We start from the raw sequence: 21,544 nt of genomic DNA, 5'->3' as shown, positions 1-21,544 counted from the left end.
GGACAGCCTGGAACCGGTGGCTTACCACGCTGAACTGGTTAATTCCGTACCAAGAAGCACGCGGAAGCATAGTTTGTTTTGGCGGCTTCAACGTTTTGACGTCACGCCGTCCCGGCTTCATTAAACCTCCTTGAGCGTAGAGCGCAGGGCGTGGTTTACCCTAGAGGCCAGACCCCGCCCACAGATGGCGTTAGCGCGACTCGTGTGGGTGGGCGTGACTACTTTGGGCAAGGCGGATCCGGCTCCGGGCGGAGACTGGGAGCGGCACGAGCACCACTAGCAGCAGCAGCAGGCAGCAGCAGCATGGAGAGCGGCGCCTACGGAGCGGCTAAGGCAGGCGGTAGTTTTGAGCTGGGCCGCTTCCTACAGCAGCCGCAGACCGTCCTGCGTATTGGGAATGCGGTGAGTGTGGGGCTCAGGCGGGCGTTGACGAGTGTGGGCAGCTGTAGCCCGGCACGTGACCTGTGGAAGCAGAGAGGTGGGGGCTGGCTTGATGGACAGACGCGCAGCCTGAATTGTGCTGCAGGAAACGTTTGATGTCTGTGAAACCCAATAGCAGGCAGGGGTTGCAGTTGCAGAGCAGATTTTCTCCTTGGAAGCATCCGGGCTGCTGACTGCACTCGTAGCCCTTAGGGAAGGAGTCGCTCATTGTACAATGTCGACACCTAGTGGACGAGTTTAAGGTGCAGCGAAAACTGCTGCTACGTAACCTGACCCCCGGTAAGCACTGAATTGCATATAAGAGCGATCAGCTCTTCTCAAGTCCAGATTATCCACCATAAATCAAACCCAGATGCCTCTGGATGCAGTGTACAATACATATGTTCTGAAAGTACACGTTATGGAGAAGGGGATGAATCTAACTGGCTCAATAAACAATTGTGACTAAATCCCTTTGAAAATAGCTCACACGTGTATGCTTATAAATACAGGCTTTCTGGCTTTTCCTGCAGCTGTGCAGTTGAAGGGGGTCCTGGTAATTCTGCTGCTGCACCTGTAACCATGGCATAGTTGTCCTGTTCCGAGTGTGCACACTGCTCACTTCTCTTCTCTTCTGCCCTAGGTGTTTGCTCTCATTGTCTTTGCTTGCATCATTGGTGAGGGATACCTGAACAACCCCTCCGAATCCGAGCTGAAGTGCATCTTTAATCAGAACGCGGATGCCTGTCGCTATGGTATTGCCATTGGAGTTCTGGCCCTGCTGGGATCTGTTTTCTTTTTTGCGTTGGATATTTATTTCCCGCAGATCAGCAACGTCACTGATCGCAAGTACATTGTCATTGCAGACCTTGGCTTTTCAGGTAATTACAGGGAGAGTGATGTGTGTTGGTTGTTGAGAGAGCTCCATTAACAGCTGAGTGTTAATGCCCTTTCTCCTTCGCCTCACCCTATGCTTGGAATAAACTCCCTGAGCCCATACGCCAGGCCCCCTCCCTGCCCATCTTCAAATCCTTGCTCAAGGCCCACCTCCTCAATGTCGCCTTCGGCACCTAACCACTACACCTCTATTCAGGAAATCTTGACTGCCCCAACTTGACATTTCATCCTTTAGATTGTAAGCTCCTTCGAGCAGGGACTGTCCTTCTTTGTTAAACTGTACAGCACTGCGTAACCCTAGTAGCGCTCTAGAAATGTTAAGTAGTAGTAGTATAAGGGCAGGAGGTTCCCAGATCCAAGGGATTATCTGTAATGGAGCTGTATCCCTGGGCTGGACCCCCATGCATACATAGAGTGGAATGGGATGGTAAGGGATAACCTACAGATCACACCAGTATAGAATGAGGACAGAGACTCGGAACCCAGCTAGTCTGTGCTTTTGTCTTCTTGCTACAATACAAACTCAACCGGATTAAATGCTTTTTTTCCTTATCCTCTCAGCTAGGGATCCTCTTTGCTTCTTGCATATCTTGTGTTTGCTTTCAAGAAGAGATTGTACCTCTTATCCACCACCCCTTCTGTGAAGAAATATTTCCTTACATAACCCCTAACCCTCCCCCCACCCCCCCTCACCACACATGACCTGTTGTGTACAGAATGAGATGAATCTGAAGCCCTTCTTCCTACACCATCATCAGGCAGTTGCTGCCAGGACAGATTCCACATTAACTAGAAGGGAACTGGGCTACTACTACAAATAATGAAAAAGGAAATAGATCAGCTTTTAAAGTAGATCAAGGAGTAGATCTACTTTTTAAAGTAGAGTGGAGGAGTGGCCTAGTGGTTAGGGTGGTGGACTTTGGTCCTGAGGAACTGAGTTTGATTCCCACTTCAGGCACAGGCAGCTCCTTGTGACTCTGGGCAAGTCACTTAACCCTCCATTGCCCCATGTAAGCCGCATTGAGCCTGCCATGAGTGGGAAAGTGCAGGGTACAAATGTAACAAAAATAAAATAGATACTATTGGAGATTCCACATGGAATGTTGCTACTATTGGAGATTCTACATGGAATGTTGCTATTCCACTAGCAACATTCCGTGTAGAAGGCTGCGCAGGCTTCTGTTTCTGTGAGTCTGACGTCCTGCACGTATGTGCAGGACGTCAGACTCACAGAAGCAGAAGCCTGCGCGGCCACATTGGTGATCTGCAAGGGCCGACTTCCATGTAGAATCTCAAATAGTAGCAACAGTGGAGGAGTGGCCTAGTGGTGGACTTTGGTCCTGAGGAACTGAGTTCGAGTCCCACTTCAGGCACAGGCAGCTCCTTGTGACTCTGGGCAAGTCACTTAACCCTCCATTGCCCCATGTAAGCCGCATTGAGCCTGCCATGAGTGGGAAAGTGCAGGGTACAAATGTAACGAAAATAAAATAGATACTATTAGAGATTCTACATGGAATGTTGCTACTGTTGGAGATTCTACATGGAATGTTGCTACTATTGCAGATTCTACATGGAATGTTGCAATTCCACTAGCAACATTCCATGTAGAAGGCTGCGCAGGCTTCTGTTTCTGTGAGTCTGACGTGCAGGACGTCAGACTCACAGAAGCAGAAGCCTGCGTGGCCACATTGGTGATCTGCAAGGGCCGACTTCGACATGGAATGTTGCTAGTGGAATAGCAACATTCCATGTAGAATCTCAAATAGTAGCAACAGTGGAGGAGTGGCCTAGTGGTTAGGGTGATGGACTTTGGTCCTGAGGAACTGAGTTTGATTCCCACTTCAGGCACAGGCAGCTCCTTGTGACTCTGGGCAAGTTACTTAACCCTCCATTGCCCCATGTAAACCACATTGAGCCTGCCATGAGTGGGAAAGCGCGGGGTACAAATGTAACAAAAAAAAAAAAAGCTTGGGAGTGCATGGAGTGGTATGAAATGACGAGCAGACATTTATTTATATCCCACCTTATACCCAACATACACAACAGGAAAAAGACAACCATACAAATCATAAATCGGTACAATAACAAATTCACATAAGTACAAGAGCAAGAAAACACCTGAAATCATCATTGATCAGCATGAAAGTCCAGCAGATAACATTTCAGCATTTGCTTAAATGATGCAGTTTTCTGTTGGACTTTCAAAGAGCAAGGCAATTTATTTTATGCCTGAGTTCCAGCCACAGAAAAAGCACCAGTTCTTGTAAATTGTAATTGCAGACACCTTAAATCTGGTATAACGAGCAATCCAGCATTAGTAGAACACAACACCCTTGATGGTACATAATGCTAAAGAGCTGCACACAAATAGCAGAGACATCATACCTACACATAGATACCTACACTCAGCAACACAGCAAAACCAAAGCTCGTAATGGACACCATATCTAACCTTTCTCTCATCAAACCCCATTGTACCTGATACACATGTACCTGTATTCCACCACAATATCACCTTGTATTTGTCTCTTTACTGGACTTGGCAAATGCCGTTATTTAACCCTCTACCCCACCTTGTATTTGTTTCTCTACCGGGCTAGACTAAAGCCTTTACAGTACTGTGTAAGCCACATTGAGCCTGCAAATAGGTGGAAAAATGTGGGATACAAATGTGACAAATCATGATATAAGCCCTGATGGAACAAAGTCACAGCGAAGGAGACAAAATGAATGATGTAAAAAAAAAAAAAACTTCTACTGGACTCAAAAAAAGTTCACAGCAAAAGTTTATTAATAACACGCAACATGAGTCGTGTTTCGGCCGCTCTGACCTGCCTCGGGAGTCCCTAAAACAATACATAACATATACATGGTAAAGTAATTAACCTATTAGCCAAAGACTAAAAGTAAACATGCAACATTGAAAGAAAATAAAACGTATTACAAATCCAAGACATAAACTTATTGCATTAAAGCTGATAGGAATCTTGAAACAAGTACATATATAATGGAAAAGTGTTACAAAAATGACCTTTGCATAACACCTGATTAATATACAAAAAATAGACTTTTATATATGTTTTTATATATTTATATATGCAAAACGTTTGAAGTGGCTTTTACATACAGCCTAATTAGTATACAGAAAATAAACGTTAATATGTAAAATTTAATTAAAAAAAAACAAATTAAAAATATCTAGGAATGATGTATATATCAAACCCAATTTTTGCACCACAATTATTTAAGAATGACAAGAGTACATACTCCACATCTGTACTCTATACAACAGTTATCGAACACAAAAGTGTGATTCATGTTATAAACTTAAGGGTATAGTTTATCATGAAATCTGTCTCATTAACACTGATATTTCAAAAATGTAAATCAAACACAAAAGTGTGATTCATATCATGAAATCTGTCTCATATTACCACTAATAGGATATTCTAAAAAAAAGTTAATTTTAAGAAGTGGTCTTTTTAGAAGCCTTATGCAAAGAAATTTTATTGTAAAAGACTAATTATAAAAGACATTATAAAAACTTTATTCTAAAGAAGGTACCTGTATACTGCTATACTGATTTCTGGAAGAAGAAACTATCTTCTAAAAGTGTGCAGCTAGCAAACAAAAGGAAAAAAATATAAAACAAATGTAAAAAAAAAAATATATATATATATATAGTGTTTGTTAAAAGATAATATCTATCTATCTAGAAACAGAATGGCAGAAGACAATTTAAAATGGGAGAATGAAAGCAATCCCAATGTTAATTTTCTGACAGCTAAAATAGTGTTAACAAAAAGGGGGCAGGAAATATCCGTATACACAAGCTCATATAAAACATATGGCGTTTGTAGAGACGTGAGGAGCGATAGGCACCCTAAAGAGAGCATAGTGGCAACAAAAATGGCAGGAAAGACCCGTACAAACAGTAATGACAACAAGGGCTAGTGTAAAGAGCAAAGGGTACATTGCCGACTGAACATACTCTGATGGACCAGCAACAACAATTTAAATTGAATTTGCTGTGCCAACCTGGGTGATATATTATCAAAACACCCTTTGCCAGAGGATGTGGTAACATCAGTTAGCATATTTGGTTTTAAAAAAGGTTTGGACAAACGCCAGGAGGGAAACTCCATAGTCTGCTATTGACAGACGTGGGAAGCAACTGCTTGCCCTGGGATTTGTAGTATGGAGTGTTGCCATGATTTGGGTTTCTGCCAGGTACTTGTGACCTGGCTTGGCCACTGTTTGGAAAACAGGATACTGGGCTAGATGGACCATTAGTCTGACCCAGTGTGGCTACTCTTAGGGAAATTAGAGCCCTAGTGGAAGGAGGATAACTGCAGAGATGGCCAAACAAGAAGTCACCAACAATTTTTATTGTACAAATGACCCAACTCAGCCTGCATCAGGGGTCAGAAAACCTCCCAAAGAGTATAGTGTACAGGGTGCTCAGCGGTGTTCTTAATAAGAATGGTCATACTGGGTCAGACCAGTGGTCCATCTAGCCCAGTATCTTGCTTCCAGTAGTGGCCAATCCAGGTCACAAGTACTTGGCAGAAACCCAAATAGTAGCAACATTTCATGCTACCAGTCCCAGGGGAAGCTCCTTTGAGCAGGGACCGTTCTTTTTTGTTTATTTTGTACAGCGCTGCGTAACCCTAGTAGCGCTCTAGAAATGTTAAGTAGTAGTAGGAAGCAGTGGCTTCCCCCATGTCCATTTTAAGGACACTTCCTCCAGGAACTTGTCCAACCCTTTTTAAAAGCCAGATATGCTAACTTCCATTAATGCATCGTCTCAACAAGTTGCAGAGCTTAACTGTTCTTATGTTCCGATTTTTCTAATGACCCCTCTCCCTCAACACACTTTTGAAGCCCCTTGTCTCATTTCCTGTCTCTTGCTAGCTGTCTAGCATCTTGTAACACTCTTCAGTTAGCTAGTGATTGGTAATATAAATTACACTATAAGAAGTTAGGAAATGCTTCAGTTCATGTAGTGGAAACATCATCCACTTAGGAGATGACTTCTGAGAAATTCTACTTGTAGTGAGGGGTGTGGCTGGAAATCAGACATCAGCACTGCTTCTGGTAAATGCTTTCCTATGCTGTCATGAGTTGTCTAAAAACAATAATCCACCATTTCTCTGACTTTTTGTTATGGCACAGACAGAATTAGGTCTATTTCCAATTAGACAGCACTTGTGATCTGATGATACACTGTTAAGCCCAATATCTGCTCATAATTCACAATGCCTGCTCCAAAATGGTGAACTAAACTCCAGAAATGACAATTTAGAAATGAAAAAAACAATGATGGCCTGGAAACTAGTCATATGTAAAGATACTGGCCACTGGACTGAGAAGTGCATCCAGCTGGAATTTTTTAAACATTAGCCTCTAAGCATTAAAAGTTGATGCAATACTGCTCAGATACACCTCATTGTGGGAAGATGCTCCATTAGTGGATGCTTGGAATGCCCTCCCGCGGGAGGTGGTGGAAATGAAAACGGTAACGGAATTCAAACAGGCGTGGGATAAACAAAGGAATCCTGTTCAGAAGGAATGGATCCTAAGGAGCTTAGCCGAGATTGGGTGGCAGAGCCAGCCGGTGGTGGGAGGCAAGGATAGTGCTGGGCAGACTTATACGGTCTGTGCCAGAGACGGTGGTGGGAGGCGGGGATAGTGCTGGGCAGACTTATACGGTCTGTGCCCTGAAAAGGACAGGTACAAATCAAGGTAAGGTATACACAAAAAGTAGCACATATGAGTTTATCTTGTTGGGCAGACTGGATGGACCGTGCAGGTCTTTTTCTGCCATCATCTACTATGCAGATTCAAATCAATTACTACAAATTGTCCTATAGCCCCCACCCCCAAAATCCACTGCTTTACCCTTCAAATAGTAAAGGAGAGAACCTTCATTTCAAATGCTTTACCATGACATCTAAAACTCAGAATCAGACGGTGGATAGCCATCTATTCTCCTTCCACCATTTCAATTTGGTATCACATGGCCAAAATATAGCAACAATTTTCTGTTTATAAATGAAATGTGCTGCTTCAAGCAGCCTTCGTACTACCCTGAAGCAGGGGCGTAGCCAGACTTCGGCGGGAGGGGGGGCCAGAGCCCAAGGTGAGGGGGCACATCCCCCCCCCCCCCCCCCCGCCGACCCCCCCCCGCCGCTGCTGACGCCATCTTTGACCCCTCCCTCGGCATCGCCAACCCTCCCCCGTCGCCATCGCCGTCAAGTACCTGTGCTGGCGGGGGTCCCCAATCCCCGCCAGCCGAAGCTCTGTGTCTTCACTGAAGATTCTTCAGCCCGTCTCTGGGTCGGCGAGTTGCTGCAGACTGCTGCAGCAGCTGATCTGATTCTGCAAGCGGGAAGCCGATTCTCTTTGCGTGGTATGAATCGTCCTGACGTCCTGCACGTTCCTACGTGCAGGACGTCAGGATGATTCATACCACGCAAAGGGAATCGGCTTCCCGCTTGCAGAATCAGATCAGCTGCTGCAGACTGCAGCAACACGCTGGCCCAGAGACGGGCTGAAGACACAGAACTTCGGCTGGCGGGGAGGGTTGGCGACGCCAGGGGAGGGGTCCAGGGCCAAATCTGAGGGGGCCCAGGCCCCCTCAGGCCCCACGTAGCTACGCCACTGCCCTGAAGTGCTGTGGCTAATACAGATACTCTGGGCAGTCCTGTTAGTGTGCCACTGTTTTGCTGCAGTTACAGGAGGTAAAATTCTATTAAGCTGAACTTGGCTTCCTGTTTTCATTTTTCAGCACTTTGGACCTTTCTGTGGTTCGTTGGGTTTTGCTTCTTGACCAACCAGTGGCTATCAATAACGATCCCTGCTCCTATTGGAGCCAGCAGTGCCAGAGCAGCCATTGCCTTCAGCTTCTTCTCTATATTCACATGGGTAGGTGCAGCTTGTTTCAGGCTGGTTTCTCTTTGTGCCAGAGATTGAGGGTTCCTGACCCTTCTGGCTTTGGCACATACTGTAGTGTTGATGTGCATTCGTTTCTCATTCTTTGCAGGCGTTGCAAGCTTGTCTGGCTTTTAAGAGATATAGATTGGGGGTGGAAGACTTTTCTCAAAGCTATGTGGACCCAACTCATGATGCAGCAACTCCCTATTCCAGCTACCCAAACCTCAGCAGCGACAGCTACCGTCAGCAGCCTCCCTTCACCAACAACCAGGAGAACACAGATGGCTACCAGCCCCCAGCTTACTGAAAGAAGCAGCTGAGGGACATGGGCTGGCAAGGGCCACTCAAAGTATTGTTTCCTGTCCTGCAGGGTGGATAAGGGGAGGGAATAGCTTTGAATGCAGATCTGTACTGGGGCTGAGCGACCCTGGTCCAAAGTAAATGACCTCTTACATCTCCTGCGAGTGCTATTGCTGTATTTTAAGGAAAGGGACATAATGCAAGCTCTCCTCCACCCTTGGGCTGTGTGCCCCCTAGGCCACTTCTAGCTTCAGACCCAAAGTTACTGCTGTCAAAGTGTAACACAATGTGTGAGAGGGGTGTGCTGCAGCCTTAACACATGCTTCTGAAAGAATCCAGTAGACCATTTAGCTCAACAGTTCTGCTCTGTGTTATTTGTCAGAGCCTTTAACTGTTACACTCCAAAGAGCGCGTTTCACAGACCAAAGCCTCAATGTGGTCCCAGTCATATCATGGCTGGGAGCTGGGCTTGTGATGCTGGATACTTATGTGCCAAATTACTTTTTTTTTTTTTTTTTGCTTTCATACTGTACTCAATTACAGGGGTTAGATAGGATGTACATTTTTTTTTTTAATATAAATGATAGAGGAAAACACTTTCTTTATTAAACCTGATTTTTTATTATATTTCTACTAGACCTAACTGTAAGTGCCTTTCTGTCCTTTGATAGTGCTAGAAAACAGAGGACTACAGTATCCTGTGGGAGCGCAGATTACCTATATGAGAAAAGCTCGTGTCCGCTATAGTTTCCTAGCAGCCAGTCAGCTTTTGACCTGGTTACTGGAAATACACTGCCAGCCACTAGCGCAAAATGCCAGTTTTCTTTCTCCTTGTGTTGATGGCAACAAGGGAATTGAGGCTAGGCAGCCCGAGACACACACAGAGGTGCTTGCAAGTTTGGTGTAATAGACTGTGTGGGTTTAGATGATGATTTTGAACTTATATATATATATTTTTTATTTAAAAAAAAAAAAAAGGTAAATTTGCATGACTGACTTATGGAAGGTAGTTTGTAAGTCTAGATATCAGGGGACTAGTGACTGTTTGACAATCTGGATATTTGTAATAATTTTATTTTTAACTCTATCATAACTGCCATGGCTGTAGAGCACCAGTGAAGGTATCCCACACATGTTCAAAGAAGAAAATACTAATTCAGACTTTGATAGATCTGCGTGTCAGCTGTGTGGTGCACAGGATAAAAGAGCAAATGCTAATTTGTAATGCAGCTGTGGCTTAATGTAAGAACTGATTTAATATAGCAACCCCCCCCCCCCCCCACACTGAATTATAGATCACTACATTTTAAAATTAATTTAGACTCCTCCCTTCACTTGGTGGGGTTTTTTTTTCCTTTACATATTTTGAAAATAAAGCTGGGGGAGTAGAAAGATGAATGCTGTATGCCAAAGGTTAAAAGTACCCTTAGCAGGCAGAGGTGATGGGCCATTTTGAGCTTTAGGTGCTGTCATTCATTCTGTACTGCTGTGGGGAAACCACTATTTATGTGCACTTTGGTTTATAATAAAAAATGTTTCCTTCTACTCTTTGTCCTGTTCTTGATCTAGTTCACACAGGTTTTACAGTACCTACCTACCACTTATATTAACAGGTACTTTTTTTTTCATTAAATCTCCTTAAGCACCACTTCCAGCATCAGTCGTGGACATCGCAAAGGCACTTGAACTTTCAGTATAGAGAGCTGCAGGCAAATACAGTTCAGTGTGTATTGCTTGGGGATATGCTGAGAGAATACACAACCTCGGCAAGGAAGTAGCCAGAATTAAAGGCATAGCCCTGTGTGCAGAGCAATTCTCACAACCAGCTCAAAAGGACAAAAGTGGATAGTTAGTGAGTTTGGAGATATCTTTCAACCTCAGGGCTATGGTGACAAGCCAGGTCAGATCTGTGCAACAAAAGGTGGAGTCTCAGCTTCTGGAAATTTCCAGTCCACCATACCAGAGTGTAGGAACAAGATCTTGAGAGCAATCCAGCTGTTACTGGGGGCAGCCTCTGTTTAGGCTAGTGGTGGTGCAGTGGAATACCCCACCTTCAGTTACAGAAAGAGTGAGGCTACTAGCACTTGACATAGCAGTTCAAATACTAAGCACATAAGCATTGCCCTCCTAGGACTGACTGAAGGTCCATCAAGGCCAGCATCTTGTTTCCAGAGGAGGGTAATCAAGTAGAATTTCATTTTGTACAGTAGGAGCAAAGTCAGTATGTACATGCTAAATAAAGCATTTGAGCTGAGGATTTGACTTGCATTATTACACAATTGATCCAGGCACAGATTGTGAGCCATCTAGGGCCAGAGAAAGTACCTGCATATAATGTGTACAGCACCACATACATTAGTACCAGACAGTCCTAATATCTCCTCTAAAGCCTTTCCAGCAACAAAAAAAAAAGGGGGAGGGGATAGTTTATTGTTTACAGATTTACACCTTCGATGCAGTGCTGCTTATTCTGACAGAATAGTCCCAACACAAACAGCACTAGTCCAAATTGTCACAGCTCTACCCAATCGGTTAGAGCATGTGCTCCTACACACCACACTGAGCACAGTAGCACCAGATATTATCCATATGCTCAATGAGAGGTTGCCAGGCCTCAGGCCCAGTCAGGTTTTTTTTTTTTTTTTTTTTTTTAATATCTACACTGAACATGGATGAGGCAGATTTAGCTCATATGTATTCATGAAGGGGCTCTTGAAGAATAGGTTAAGAACCCCTGTAGTACACCTAGAAAGGGCAGTGTGGTAGGGGGTAGTAATAGGGCTTCAACAGCATTACTACACCTAGGGGCAACAGGAGACACTGGGGTTCTCTTGCTTACTGTTAGAATAGTTCTCCTTCACCAACCCAGTGGCAAATTTGTCATGTATTACAACAGGTGTAGGAGCTAACATAAGTGGCCCACTACCCATCAGTCCCAAAAGGAAGAGGCCCAACATCCTAAAAACATTCCCTTATCAATGCATCCATAGCCCTGGCAGCTTTTCTTCTGCAAAGCCTTCACTGATTTAGTCTTACTATATACAAATAGCACAAGAAGGTCTCTACTATCCCATAACTAGGACAGCAGCACAAGGCAGCCCTGTGTAGCTATGGCAAGCTGAAAGGCTACTTTACATTAGGGAAGGATATGGGCAGAGGCTGGTCTGAAGCTTGGACCTGGCCAAAGATTTTACGGGGACAAGTAGCAGTCGTAGGTTGTGGCTTGGCCGCACTCGATGGTACAAGTCCATGGCTGTTCTCTTTGTTTTCAAGCGCCCTCTGAAAATAACAGTGACGGCACACAGAGTGATACTTATCAGCTCCTCCGATGACTTCAACCTGTGCCAGGAAAGAAATAATGATCACAAGTCAAGGACCAACTACAGTTACTCTATTCTACAATACAACTTTCTGTAGCTAGAGCTGGGACTAGTAGCAGTGAGGTGGGTCTTACGCGTGCTCACAGAACCATATTAGAATCTGCCATAGTATGCAGAACTGGTGGCTACTAACAGTAAGGGCTTAAGGTGGAGGCTGGTAGCCAAAGCCAGGGCTCATAATGGCAGGGGTAGTAAGAGTAGCCTTAGCCACAGCCTGGCAGTGTAATAGGCAGAGAGGGAAGGAGGCCCATGATACCAGAGGCCAGGCCTGGTTCTGAACACCAGAGAAGACAGGTTAAGGAGGACAGTAAGGATCACAAGTTTATTCACTACTTATTACCCCTTTGCACAGAGGTGCAAGGTGAGCAGTATGCTTGGGGGCGGGGTGGGTGTCAGGCAGCCAGGTGTCAGCCTCCTCCCAAAGAACAGGAAACATTACCACCTTCACCAGCACAGGCAGGGCCAACAGTCTACAGCAAAATAGAAATACTGCTGTACTCCCCAAGAGGAAGGAAAGAAATGATTCATACCCAGTGTGACTGCTTCCACTTGGCAGATTTTCAGTCTATCCCTACTATAAATATGCATGAGATTACTACCCGTGCTGCCACCCATGCAAGTTTCTCGTACATATGCATTAAGGATATTCTGAAAACCTGACCTGTTCACAACCCTCCAGGGCACATGATTAAATTTTGAAGAGGGGTAAGATCCCAGCACAATCTGCACGTGAAATCTGTCCCATGACCCTCTGCTGGATTGAAGAGGGCCTTTCCCCTTAAAATTGCAACGTCAGGCTTGGGGGAGGTGAAAAAAAAAAAAAGACCTACCTCCTTCTCTGCTCCCAGTCTCTTGGTATAAGCAGCTTCACGGAAACACTCCATGCACACTGCATTCAACTTTACCACGCTTTCTGCCAAGGGCACAAGATTCAGGATTCCTCCAAATGCCTGCAGCAAACAAAAAAGCCTTATTTAAAATGCATTAGAGGCCATAGGCCCTCTCCCTCTCCTGGCAGTCAAAGGTCTGACCTTTCTCTGGAATGTTCCATCTAGGGCAGCCACAATGACCGTCTTGCCTTCATTTGCCATTTCTTCACAGAACTCCACTATATCTGAGAACTAGGAGGAAAGATCACAGAACAAATGCTCAGGCTGCCAGTTATGGCACCAGCAACTCGTCAAGCCTACCTGAGCTGTGCTGGCTAGCAAACGTGTGGGGATAAAGCCTCAGACAGATGTGAAGGGAGACTTGCAGATTCCAAATGAGGTAGAAGCCAAAGAGAAAGAAAGAGGATGTTACTCTTCATGTTCAAGTGTACAGCGCTGCGTACGGCTAGTAGTGCTATAGAAATTAGTAGTAGTATTAGTAGATCTTCATTCTTGAGTAAAAGAAAGAACACAAGATTTAGGTGCAATTCCTGGGGCAACCAGGGAAAAGTGGTTCTGGACAGAGCGGGATTAAGTCAGAAAGGAGGGGGATATAAAAATAGGGAAAACTCCAGTTACTTACAAATGAAACTTAGTGGACATTAAAGAATGAGAAAGCTAAAGTGAAGTTAGCTTGTCATAGGTTAAGTATTAGATGAAGCTTGGACTATAAGACATGCAAAGTTTCCAGGGCTGAGAACTTACAAACTGTCCTTCATCCACTCCAATGACAGCACTGGCCATGGCTTCCTGGTACACATCTCTGAGCCGGCCAGCTGATACAGCATCCATCAGGTTCCTGGAATGGCAGAAAACTGCAAGGTCAAGGCATGACCAACCTAATCTGAAAATCCAGAACACCTACCTCCTATTCACATCTCTCCACTGCCCCAGCTCTATCCTCAGTTAAGCTCGGGAACTGTTTGCCGGAGGAAGCAGCAACAGCAGTTAGCGTGTCTTAAAAAAAGGTTTGGAAACGTCCATAGTCTGTTATCGAGACAGACATGGGGAAGCCACTACTTCCCTGGGATTGGTAGCATGGAATGGTGCTACTAATTGGGTTTCTGCCAGGTACTTGTGACCTGGATTGGCCACAGAAGCAGGATACTGGGCTAGATGGACCATTGGTCTGACTCTGTATGGCTATTCTTATACCTGAGGAGGGAAGCTGTTCACTCATAGGAGAGAAAAGTAAAACACGCTCTACTGACTCTTTAAAACTTTCTATCCCCCCTCCTACTCACTCTATTGATCTTCAGGGATCGCCCTCAGTCCCAGCACATCAGATACTCACCGGTCATGTGTAGCAAGTCTGTTCATAGAATATCTCACGTCCTTGTCATACTTCACCACCAGACATTTATACTGCGCCACCTGGAACCGGCGGACTCTGCGCATCAGCTCAGTACTGCAGCCAAAAGAGGGTCCAATTAATGAACCTGAGCTAGGGCTGATAAAGGCTGTCTGATGGTCTGGAAAGAGTATTTTAAAAAGCAGGCAAAAATCTCATGGTTCAAGTATCATTAGCAGAAAATGTTCAAATGAATAAAATTTACACACGGGAAAGAAGTGTAAGCCATTTTCTGGACTACTTGATCAGTGGTGTGATGCCCCACCCCCATTACATCTTTATAAATTTTTATATACGCTTATATCTTATGTGATAAATTTTCTTTCCTTTAGTCACAGCAGACAAATCGAGGGGTCCTTTTACTAAAGGCAGTGATGTGCTGGAGCAGGCTCTCACAGGCTCGCGAGAGCCGGTTGTTAAGTCTTTAAGAATTTTGGGAGCCGGTTGTTAAAGTAGGGCCCTCCATGGCTACTTAACAGCTGGCTCCCAAAATGTGGGCTTGGGCCCCCTGCTGAATTCTCTTACTTTGCTGGTGGGGATGCTGAACCCTGCCAGCCAATAGACTGCTGCTGCTCCCCACTCCTTGTTTCCAGCTCTGAGCAGCAGGCTGGGACTTCTCCAGCATGTGTGTGAGAAGTTTCAGCAGTTTCAGAGCAAGACGTTGGGAGTGTGGCAGTCCATTTATTGGCTGCCAGCAAAGGTATGCCTAGTGTGCCCACACGAAGGGAGGGAGGAGAGAGAGGCAAGTGTTGCTCCCCCCCCCGGCAACCCCTGGTCCTTCCAACTGCAGAGCTGGCTATGTCCAGAGAAAGAGCCTGTTAAAAATTTACCAGCACACCCCTGACTAAAGGTGTGCTGAAAAATGGCCTGCGGTAGTGTAGGCGCATGTTTTGGCCGCGCACAGAATCATTTTTCAGTGCACCTGTAAAGAATGCCTTTTTTGGATATGCAGCAAAATGAAAAATTGGCACGCATCCATTTTGGGTCGGAGACCTTACTGCCTGCTATTGACAGCGGTAAGGTCTCACGCGTTAACCAGGCAGTAATGGTCAACTTGCGTTCAAATGCCGATTAGTGCCCGTGCGCCAGAAAATAAAAATATTTTCCAACGTTTGTCAAAAATGAAATTAGCGCCCAGGCCACGAGGTAGCTGGGCGGTAACTCTGAATTGACGCACGTAGGTGCTCATGTGCCTTAGTAAAAGGGGCCCCCAGAGACTTGTGAGTTATGACCATCTACCAGCAAGTGGAGATAGATAGTGCTAAACTGAAATCTGACACATAGGACAACGTGCTTCTCAGCCAGTCAGCATTTCTCATAATAAAGCAGAAGGAATAAGAAACATTTCTCCCTCCTAATAGGGGGGAAAAAAAAGGCATAAACTTGTCAACTAGCAGAACTATGCACAGGCAACTACAGTAAAAAAAAAAAAAAAACTAAGAAGAGAAAGACAACTAAACTGATATGGTGGAACTGGATTTCTCTGTTGTACTAAAGGAAAGAAAATTTTTCCTTCCTTATCAGCAGCAGACAAATCCAGAGACTTGTGGGATGTAGCAGAACGGTCCATAAGTAGGGTGGGAACTAGACACAGCTGCAGAAAGAACCAACGCCCTGAAGGATGCCTTAGACTTAACCAAAACTAACAAGTGGACAAGGTCTGGAAGACGTGTCACAAGGACCATGTAGGGCACCTTCATAGAAGACAATGAAGGGAGATGCACCTAGAGAATACAACCAAAGCAACAGGCGCCCGGACTCCAGCAAGTTATGGTTGTATATGAGGCTGCATTGCCCCAACTGGGGCTCACCAGGAGGAGAAGGGAGACTACACTCAGACATCCACTGGTGCCCTGAAGGTACCAGAAAGGCCCACAGTGACTGCAATATAAAGTGGTAGATGGAAACTCCCAGGATGATTTTCCTTCCCAAGAATGGAGGAAACAACAGCTGATTTCCAATTTCATTAATGTGGAAACCACCAGAGGCAACAATGGCGGGACTGTGCTGAGTCACTCTTGACACATGAATAAGCAATCTGCACAGAATGCTATAAAGATTTTAAGTTGGAGATGGAACCAAACAACAACAACAACAAAAAAAGGCCAAGATGGAGTCACACATACCGTGCACAGATGGAGCAAGTTTCAAGCATGAAGTAACACAGGAGAACTCAGACATAAAAGACAAGGAGGATCCTGTCGCACAATAGGGTCAAGGCCCAGCATAGGGTGAGACTGCATCCCAGGATCAGAGTCAAGCAGAACCCTATAGATATAGGATGAGCTGAAATACAACACCAGCTTGTGACATTCTGCACAGAAAGGGCTGAGATGCACTACAGAACACCAGAGGCGTGCTCCTCAGCTACAGCAGATTCCCCAACAAAGTGGGAAAGTCACAGATGACAAGGACAAGACCAGTCCAAGAGTCAGATATGGAACAGCATTGAAGATGATGTGCATGTTCAGACAGGTGTACTTCCACCTCTCCATGAATGGCACAGTGTTCCTCAGCAAGAGGTGCAGCTGCACCCAGATCCAGACAAGGAGCAGTGTTCTGTAATTAGAGATGGAACTGAACTACACATTCACAGATGGACCTTTGGACAAGGATGAAGCTATGAGGCATAACCAGAGGAAGGCGGCTATCCACTTCCTGCAATGAAATCTTGCAAGCTCAGAGGCAGAGTTGGGTATACATGCAGAGAAAGCGCTGCGCCCCATAGACAGATGAAGCCAACTGTATTGGACCAATACAGAAGCAGCAATGAAGCCACAGATGGCACAAGAGAGACAGAGATAGAGAGACATTTAGAGATGAAAATGTGCTCTACATGCAGTAATGGAGCTGCGTTCAACATGAGAGTTGTGCTCACCGGGCAAAAATGGATCCGTGCCCAACAAGCACAGCCTGAGCTGAGCTCAGACACAGAAGGCTCTGCATATCAAGATGAAGCAGTGCTCAACAGGCAGCGATGGTGCTGTGCCTAGTTATCAATGGAGTTGTGCCCTACACTGCCCACTGCAGTCAGGATATTGCTGTCTTGAGTGCCCTTTCTCCTCTGGTAGGTGATATGATTGTGTTTTTGCTTCTAGAGGCACCCCTTAGCTATTAGCAGCTCCAGCTATATTGGCCTCTGGCAGTTTCTGTGGCCATGATCAGGCTTTGCCTCACAGTGACAGTTTCAGCTCAGTGCATGGCTATGGCTGCTTGGCTAGCTCATGGCTCTATGGTATCGGCAGAATTTGGCTCTTTCATGGCTGCTGAGCTTCTTCTATTGGTGCATGTGGAGCATGGCTCCATTACTGTCTTACAGCATGGTTTCCCCTTTCCACATGCTGTAGTGCTCAGTATTTTGCTCTGCAGCATGGTTCTGGCTAAACCTGGTGGCCACATCACTCTAGTGCTTCGCTGGCTCCAGTCTGTTTAGTTCATCTCAGGATGCTGTTGCTAGTTTCCTCTCTGTAGATTGAATTGCTCCATAACTAAATAGGTAGCAAACCCCTCCTTTTCTGTATGGAATGTAGCCTTGGTCTTGACTCTGAACATGACCATCTGTGCCTGGTGGCTGCGGCCCCCAACAGAAGGCACCGGTAACCATGAAGAGGCCAGTGAAGGCGCCACAAACTGTTTTCCGCCAATCAGCAGCAAAATACAGAAGGCTGTAACCTGCCAGGTGCCCAGGGGGCATCCCACCCGGCACCCACTCCAAGCTGCAAGGCTACAGTGACCCGAAGGCCAATAGTGCAAGTGCTAAACAATCTGAAGTGCAATCTCCTATGCCAGAACAGCCCCAAGGTGGCTAAAGGCACAGAGCTGCGAGGTGGAAGTGTCGCCATATGCTGATATCTAAGTCCGCAGATGCAGTCAGGAGCTGAAGGCTGACAATGCTGCAAGGGACCTCAGACAACCGGGAGTCTAAGGGCTTGATACCACATGGGATCACTGCCTTAGGGAAGCCATGCCAGGATGACAGGTGTGCCCCAAAGGTGGCTGCTGCAGCAGCATACCACTAGATGCTCATGCGGACAAGGGCCACCAGCTGTCCCTTTATTAGAGAGGAAAAAAATGGCCATTCCTCAGAAAGGAGGGAAAAAAAAAACCCCAGTACAAGTAGCATAGAGCCACAGCTAATGAACAAGGACACCCACAATCCAGTACCTGGACTAAATGCAGCAGAGCGCAGCAATCACCCCTGCAAGCCTGGGCACAAACAAAACAGCAGGCCAGGCAACTGTGAGGAGACACTGCCCCTTAGCTCAAGGTAAGAAGGGAATACTCTCCCCCCCCCCCCCCCAGGAAAAGAGGACAGCCCACCCCACCATAGCCAAGGCCTCAGAAAGGGAAGCAAGCTGCAGACAAAGCACAGCCAGGAGGAATAGCCTGGAGAAGGTCACTGAAGAGAAGCTGAGAGTGACTTGGGAGCAGTAAGGTCCAGGCTTCTTCTGTGTGGGAATTTGCCCTGCGAGAAGGAACTGAAATCCAAAACCAAAGGCAAAAATAAATAAATCACTAATTAAGGGAACCAGCTCCATCCACCCCACAACAGCTCGAAAGCCGCAAAGACAGAAAAGGAGAAAGAGCAATCCATTATTGCAGCCTGTGATCAAAATGGTTGCCACGACTGATGAGAGGTACTATAAAAAAGCGTGTCAAAATCGTTCCTACGCTGGCCCAATGGTAATGTCGCACAAACACAGGCAAGCCCCCACACAGGCTGCTCAAAAAATAAATAGTATACCACTGCAGCTGCACTATTCCGAACAGTACAAACTTGACAGAGAGATAGATTGAAAGTTCATACTCACTATTTGCCAGCCTTAGCAGTACCTATAGGCCTTCTGACTCCGATCAGGTAGCTGAATCCAGACAGCTGCAGGAGTACAGAGAAGAGACCCCCCCCCTCTCCCCCAGTATACTACATAAGCAGAAATCTGTTCTCTTCCAGCATTTTCTTTCCCCCCTAAAGTTCTGTGAGGAGGAAGGGAGTGGAAGGGAACCTGGCACCACTAGGTGTACCCCAAGTCAGGCACCACTCCTGGCCCCGACACCCCCAAGCTCAACAACCAGGAAACCCAGAACAGAAGCAGGAGTAACTGGGAGCTTGTGAGAAACTGTCCACTATCTGCTGGAGACAGAGAATATTGACTGATCGTCCTATGTGGCAGAGTTCAGTTTGGTACTCTCTCTCCACCTGCTAGTAGATGACCATAACCTTCAAGTTTCTGGATTCATCTGCTGCTGATAAGTCAGGATTTGAATTATACAGTTTTTTTTGAGTTGCTTCAAGTATCAAACAATTTTACATTAGAGCAGTAAGTCTGTATACTTAGATTTTACCCTAATTAGGAAATATGAGTAGTCCAACAGCAACACATCAATGAACACAACATTTAACTTTATGTAAGCTATAAAGGAATTAAACTCATTGTTTTTCAGAAGAAATTAAAAACTTGGTTATTTTCACTCGGTGAAGATGGTTTTAAATTATTAGTAAGGCATATTGTAAACTGAATTTATACATGTAATCCACTTTGAATAATCGCTGATAGAAGTGGGCTGTAAGTTAAAAATATTGCAGATTGCTAGACAGATTTACCTGGAATACACCTAATAAAACTGATTGCACATCACTCAATTTTGTAAATAGCAATGAGTTAGAGCCTGCCCACTCTTGCAGTGTCACAGTATTTGTAGGTTGGACCCTTGGCCAACAGGCATAATATATGTTTACAAAAACCTTTGTACTGGAAAGGCTGCAGTCTCAATAACCCTATCACAGGCTTTAGAAAAGGCCTTAGTGTGGCCTATTCAAGAATTCTCCTTAGATCCATCAAAGTGCAGTATCAAAGAAGAAACGAGGTCTTGCCTGCTAATTGTTTTTTTTTCCTTTAGTCTCCTCAAAACCAGTCCAGAACCTGCAGGTTATCCCTTCAACCAACAGATGGAGACAAAACACAGTTAGGGTCCTTATAGGGCAGGTTGCACAACTTTCACTTGGAGTATCGTGTTCAGTTTTGGAGGCTGCATCTTGCTAAAGATGTAAAAAGACGAAGCGGTGCAAAGAAAAGCTACAAAAATGGTATGGGATTTGCGTTGCAAACCATACGAGGAGAGATTTGCCAACCTGAACATGTATACCTTGGAGGAAAGGAGAAACAGGGGTGACATGATACAGACGTTCAAATATTTGAAAGGTATTAATTCTCAAACAAACCTTTTCCGGAGACGGGAAGGTGGTAGGACATGAATAGAGGTTGAAGAGGGGCAGACTCAGGAGTAATGTCAGGAAGTATTTTTTCACAGAGGGTGGGGTATATACGTGGAAATGCCCTGCCGCAGGAGGTGGTGGAGATGAAAATGGTAATGGAATTCAAACGTGTGTGGGATAAACACAAAGGAATCCTGTTTAGAAGGAATGGATCTATGGAAACTTAGATGAGATTGGATGGCGACGCCGGTATTTAGAGAGTAAAATCGTTGCAGGGTGGACTTCTACGGTCTGTGCCCTGATCGTGACTGAATAGATATGGATGGGCTGGCGTGTAAATTTTTAAAGGGCTTCGACATTAGATTCAGAACTTTTAGTACAGGAACAGTGCTGGGCAGACATTTAAGGTCTGTGCCCTAAGAAAGGCAGAGACAAATCAAACTCAGGTATACATGTGAAGTATCACATACCATGTAAAATGAGTATCTTGTTGGGCTGACGATGGACCATTTAGGTCTTTATCTGTCGTCATTTACTATGTTATTATATGTTACTATGTTCAGTGTTCATGGTGGCAGAGCAAGGGACTTTCTTGCCTGTGACCACCTCTATCTTTCCACAGGAAATGAGGAAAACCAGTGGTGTTCCGTGGTTGGCTGCCACCTGGGGTGATTGCCCCCCCCAGGTGCATTTCTCTTACCACCCACATGACTATAGCCACATGACTATCTGCTCCCTGCCCCAGAAGTAACATCAAAGGGAGCAGGGAACCAGCAGAGCAGACAGCTGTGCAGCTGCTCCCTGCACCCCTCCTGCAGCGTGCACCTGGAGCGGACTGGCCCTCCCCCGGTACACTACTGAGGAAAACCCTGGGGGAGAGTAACCTGCAGTGCTATTAGCCAGAAAGCCATTAGTGTTAATATTCTTGAGCCATGATTGGCCCTGAACAATGTTGCCAGGGCTGCGGGTTTCCCGCACAATTGGGTGGCTTCCCGCAACCGGCTGCGGGCAATTTTTGACTGCTGCGGGTTGTGGGAAATTGGGCGACTTTTTTGCGTCCGCGTTGCAGGTTGGGCGGTTTTTTATTGGTCCAATTTGGACCAATAGAAGCCCTGCG

The 21,544-nt window shown here is 45.6% G+C and overlaps 2 protein-coding genes across 3 annotated transcripts in view; one reads left to right on the top strand and one right to left on the bottom strand.

Moving 5' to 3' along the window:
* Window positions 1-225: 225 nt before the first annotated feature.
* SYNGR2 (synaptogyrin 2) lies at window positions 226-8,562 on the top strand. Its single transcript, XM_030208655.1, has 4 exons — window positions 226-402; window positions 1,064-1,301; window positions 8,108-8,244; window positions 8,363-8,562. The coding sequence occupies exons 1-4, from the start codon at window positions 304-306 to the stop codon at window positions 8,558-8,560; spliced, it is 672 nt and encodes a 223-aa protein (XP_030064515.1). The 5' UTR covers window positions 226-303; the 3' UTR covers window positions 8,561-8,562.
* Window positions 8,563-9,525: 963 nt separating this feature from the next.
* The window catches only part of TK1 (thymidine kinase 1), a 46,507-nt gene continuing 34,488 nt past the window's right edge, over window positions 9,526-21,544 (bottom strand). For both annotated transcript variants that reach the window (XM_030208652.1, XM_030208653.1), the window contains 5 exons: window positions 14,157-14,270; window positions 13,568-13,661; window positions 12,965-13,054; window positions 12,764-12,883; window positions 9,526-11,892 (listed from right to left, as the gene is read on the bottom strand). In XM_030208652.1, coding sequence (XP_030064512.1) covers window positions 11,680-11,892; window positions 12,764-12,883; window positions 12,965-13,054; window positions 13,568-13,661; window positions 14,157-14,270 — 631 coding nt within the window. In that variant the 3' untranslated portion in view covers window positions 9,526-11,679. The remainder of the gene's footprint in view (window positions 11,893-12,763; window positions 12,884-12,964; window positions 13,055-13,567; window positions 13,662-14,156; window positions 14,271-21,544) is intronic.

This window comes from Microcaecilia unicolor, chromosome 6 (genome assembly GCF_901765095.1).
Source record: "Microcaecilia unicolor chromosome 6, aMicUni1.1, whole genome shotgun sequence".
Classification (NCBI taxonomy): domain Eukaryota; kingdom Metazoa; phylum Chordata; class Amphibia; order Gymnophiona; family Siphonopidae; genus Microcaecilia; species Microcaecilia unicolor.
The sequence above is the reverse complement of the archived record's forward strand: the minus strand, read 5'-3'. Positions and strand labels throughout refer to the sequence as shown.

Bases quoted from the DNA above. Each gene is read 5' to 3' on its own strand.
- SYNGR2 (XM_030208655.1), top strand. From the start codon at position 304: ATGGAGAGCGGCGCCTACGGAGCGGCTAAGGCAGGCGGTAGTTTTGAG. The intron at 403-1,063 runs GTGAGTGTGGGG...CTTCTGCCCTAG, and splicing joins TCCTGCGTATTGGGAATGCG to GTGTTTGCTCTCATTGTCTT. The intron at 1,302-8,107 runs GTAATTACAGGG...TTCATTTTTCAG, and splicing joins TGCAGACCTTGGCTTTTCAG to CACTTTGGACCTTTCTGTGG.